This window comes from Nestor notabilis, unplaced genomic scaffold (assembly GCF_000696875.1).
Source record: "Nestor notabilis isolate BGI_N333 unplaced genomic scaffold, ASM69687v1 scaffold12428, whole genome shotgun sequence".
Taxonomy (NCBI): Eukaryota; Metazoa; Chordata; class Aves; order Psittaciformes; family Psittacidae; genus Nestor; species Nestor notabilis.
In genome coordinates, this window is record NW_009938787.1 from 2138 (window position 1) to 6055 (window position 3918).

General features: G+C 37.8%; 2 protein-coding genes across 2 annotated transcripts; one reads left to right on the top strand and one right to left on the bottom strand.

The window, feature by feature from the left end:
- Positions 1-706: 706 nt before the first annotated feature.
- Positions 707-964, top strand: NDUFAF2 (NADH dehydrogenase (ubiquinone) complex I, assembly factor 2; the record flags this gene model as incomplete). Its single annotated transcript, XM_010019524.1, has 1 exon — positions 707-964. A coding segment is annotated over one exon (258 nt), but the record flags the coding sequence as incomplete, so codon positions are not given.
- Positions 965-3301: 2337 nt separating this feature from the next.
- On the bottom strand, positions 3302-3526 carry SMIM15 (small integral membrane protein 15). The gene has a single exon (XM_010019523.1). It carries the CDS (start codon positions 3524-3526, stop codon positions 3302-3304), a length of 225 nt encoding a protein of 74 aa, XP_010017825.1.
- Positions 3527-3918: the final 392 nt, after the last annotated feature.

A 3918-nucleotide genomic window follows, 5' to 3' on the forward strand; every position in this document is an offset into this window, starting at 1 on the left:
CAGGCAGTCATCAGCTGGGCAGCTGGGGGCATGTTGTCCTCCTCTGCTGCTTGGACCATGCTGGTGCTCGGCCTTGTTGAGCTGTCTTCTGAACTCGGAGCAGGGTTTCCCTCAGGGATTTTTATGCTCTCCCCCTATTTTTCCTCCTGACACCATCTCAGTAGTTTCAGTTCTGTCCTAGTGCTTTTTTTTGTTTATTTTTTATTTAGGTTGGGTTTGTTTTTGTTTTTTTTATTTCTTGCATGGCTTCAGCTTAGAGTCAAGATTGAACATCTGTTTCTCCCAAAACTGCACCCTGGTACACAGATACCTGAAGTCAAAGGCATAATGAGCTACAGAAGAGATGCAAGTGATAAATAGCTATATAGTAGCAAGTTCTATATAGAAAACAATGTAAAAGGTAGCCTTTTTTGTAATGCATTTTCACACTTGTTGATTACTGGGTATCTTTTCCTTTTTGGTTCAATATTGAAACTGGGATACTACAGTGCAGTTTCACTTCAACAACATGACCAAAACATTAAGAATATTCTAAACCAGGACTGATATTGAAAACCAGTTAATTTTGCAACAGTTTGTTTTACCTACATACCTGAATATTTGGACTATAAAATTAAGAAAAGGACTGTTTAAAGAGTTTTTATTCCAACTTTGTGTATCGCACTTACTTCTGATGTATCCAGTTATCTTTCTGTTGTGTTATTAGGAGATCCTTAGGAATGAAAGTTACAGAGAAGAAATGAAACAGAAAATCAAAGATGCATCTGAAAAGGATAAGCTGCTTCAGGCTCAGGGATACAAGGAGGGACTTGTTGCTGAACCAGCTCATACTCGCATTAAAGGCCACGCGTCTGCCCCTTACTATGGAAAGAAGGAGCCTTCACAAGATCCAGCCAGCACCGCAAATACCTTTCAGCCGGGCTCCTGGATGCCACCAAGCAGTGATAGTAGTCGTAATAAGTAAACAATTGTAATGTACAGATACTGCTAATGGATAAAAGTTTAACACAAACATAAACAACTGGTATATGTAAGTCTGCAATAAAGTAGTATTAAAGCAGTTTCATTTATGTTTGCAGAACTGTTCACATAGGCTTAATCATGACAAACTACTGGAAAGTTTTTGGGTTTAGTGAAAAGCAGCATTGTGATACTATGTAAATTTGTTTTCAACAGTTGCTGTTCATCAGTTACTTTTGAAATCATAGCAGGCTTTATAGCTAACTTTATTTTCTTAAAAATAGATGAGTCTTCAAGGAAAAAACAATGTAGAATTATTTAAAATTGGTTTTGATGTAATTAATTTGAGTTGATGAGTACACTTAAAATTTTCCCAAGCCTAGGCATCAGTTTGAGATAGTTTTTCAAAATGTTTGCTAATTCCCTTGGCAGTGCCAGTGTGCTTTCCTCTGGCAAGTGGACAGAAAAGTTGATCTCATTGACAGGAATCACTTTGACACCACACTGACTATGCACACTGTATTAATCTTACAGATATTCTTGTAACTCCAGAAAACAACCAACATATTCGAATGTTTGATTTGAGACAGCAGTAAGCAAAGGATAAAATCAGGCTGAATTAAACTACATATAACTACCATAATGGACATTAAAAGCACTTGGTATAAAGTTGCTGGAAAATAACACAGGGGTTGGGACAAGGGACTGTCATGAAAAAGTAGTTTTTATTTATTCTTCGTGTACGCAAGGATTTCCCTAAATTACTACATGTATTTGGACATAGTTTAGATACATAGAATGTGCAGATTATTTGCCTTAGAGATGATGCTTGAAACTTCAAGTCAAAATAAAGACCATCCAATTTTTTGAAAAAAGTATCAAATTTATTTGTGCAGTGCATCCTTCAGAAGTTCTCCTCCATGTGTTTTAAGCTAGTATGTATCAAAGATGGAACAGGTACACATTTGACAACACTTGATACAAAATGTGGAGACTTAATCCCATGTGTTTATAAAATGCTGAAATGCCACATTCTAATAACGCTTGCTTTGACCAACAAAACTAAAAGGGGAGACACAGTACTTCACATTCACTTCATTCAGTTAAGACTTCCCATTTCTAATCCCTCTTGATATCCACCAGCTCTGTAGGTTGTCTCTTTTGAACAACAGTATTATTTTAAGGTTTTATTTTTAAACATAATGAAGGTCTAGTTGCTAGAAAGCGTAACTCTGTGCTGCTGTTTAGAAATACACTAAATCTAAGAAATTTATGACTGACACAAGCTTTTTAGAACTAGACTTAATAAAAAATTAGGCTTTGAAAAATTAATTGCTTGCTAGAAAAACATTAATTTGAATTAAGTTTAAATAATGTTGGCGTATTTACAACACAAACCCCACCTGGACTTCTTCCAGCATGGCAGCGTTTTGCAACCTGGAAAGCAGCAGAGATCCCTCCTGAACTCAGAAGGTCCTAGACCAAAGGTAGCCAGGAGGTTAGCAAGTAGGAAGAACTACTGGCACATCCTCCTCCTGTACTCTCCACAGAACACCCGGCCACCTGGGCCTTTGTTCTGACCCCATTTATGGCTATTCTTTGAGGCATAAAAAGTGTTTGAAGGCAGAAAACAGTTACAGGTGGAGTATTCAGGTGAGCATTAGGGAAAGTCAAACAACATAGGAGTGGCTCAAGACAAATGAAGGTAGATAGAAGAAGCAGACAGATTCCTAGAGTTTGGGCTCAATTTAAATACTGATGATGGCTGGTAGTTCAGGAAGAGCTAAGATAGGTTCTTTTTGCAGACTGGCCCCACCATCAAAGACACTACAACAGCCTCTGTGTGCAGAGAGTCGAATGAACCGCAGGGCCATATGCAGTGTCCTTAGAGGAAATTCGTAACATGTGCTGCTAAGGAACACTGGTGCTAGCTCATCTCTACAGCTCTGCTGAAGGTATGCAAAAACTTGCCTTTCTGTAATCCAGTTCACCATTCATAATTTCCCCCATAATTTGACAATTTTAAGACGCTTACGCAATAGCTCAGCTAAGGGAAAAAAATCATCTATGTCCAGAGCCACCCAACATGTTGTTCTTTTTAATTTAACACGTAAATTTAGAAAAGCAACCTGGACTAGAACAAGTAGATTAAATGACTGTAACAAGTGTCATTTGGATAAACTAACACAAATCATTGCAGCAGAAAAAAAATACACTGAAGGGACTGAATTCCCTGCATCAATAAGAGGATCAAGTATCAAAGGACAGTTACAACATAAAACATGTAAGTATTTCATTTAGGAAGTGGATTCTTTGCTCAAGGAAGACCTTTTTTCCCCATTTAATCCTTCTTTGTTCGTTTGGCTTTTGCAATATTTTCTTGGCGTTTCTGTTTCTTCTTTTGCTCTCGCTCCCTGGCCTCAATCATTTTTGCAAGCTTCCATGAAAGCGCTGCACTAATTATGAACAATGGTGTAAGGGCCAAGATCACTGTAGTAAGAAAGCCGTATGGGTCCTTAGCAGCCCACTCCACGATGTATTCAGCCCAGGCCTTAATATCAATCATCTTTTCTGGTTTTCTATTGGGAAAACCCTATAGAATAACAAAAAAAAAGTATTTCTGAGTATTCAGAAAAATAAAGGAATGCTACACAAAAATTGCCATTTTAATGTCATCTTTCATTACCAAAAAGCAAGCTCAGTTTTGCTAGAAGTTAAAAGTAGTGCATCGTATGTGAAAGTGTAATACAAAGTGTTGATCCTACCTTAAACTACAGTCTTTACAAAATAATTGGGCATTTCATTCCATAGAGCTTCAGATAACGTCAAGATGCTACATGAAAAAAAAGTGAAGTCCGTGTTGCTTTGGAAGAGAAGGAAAGAAAGCCCAGTCAGGTTGTTTAGTCTGGAGAAGAGAAGGCTCAGGGGAGACCTTACCAGTCTCTACAGCTACCTGAA

Bases quoted from the DNA above. Each gene is read 5' to 3' on its own strand.
- SMIM15 (XM_010019523.1), bottom strand. From the start codon at position 3,526: ATGATTGATATTAAGGCCTGGGCTGAATACATCGTGGAGTGGGCTGCT.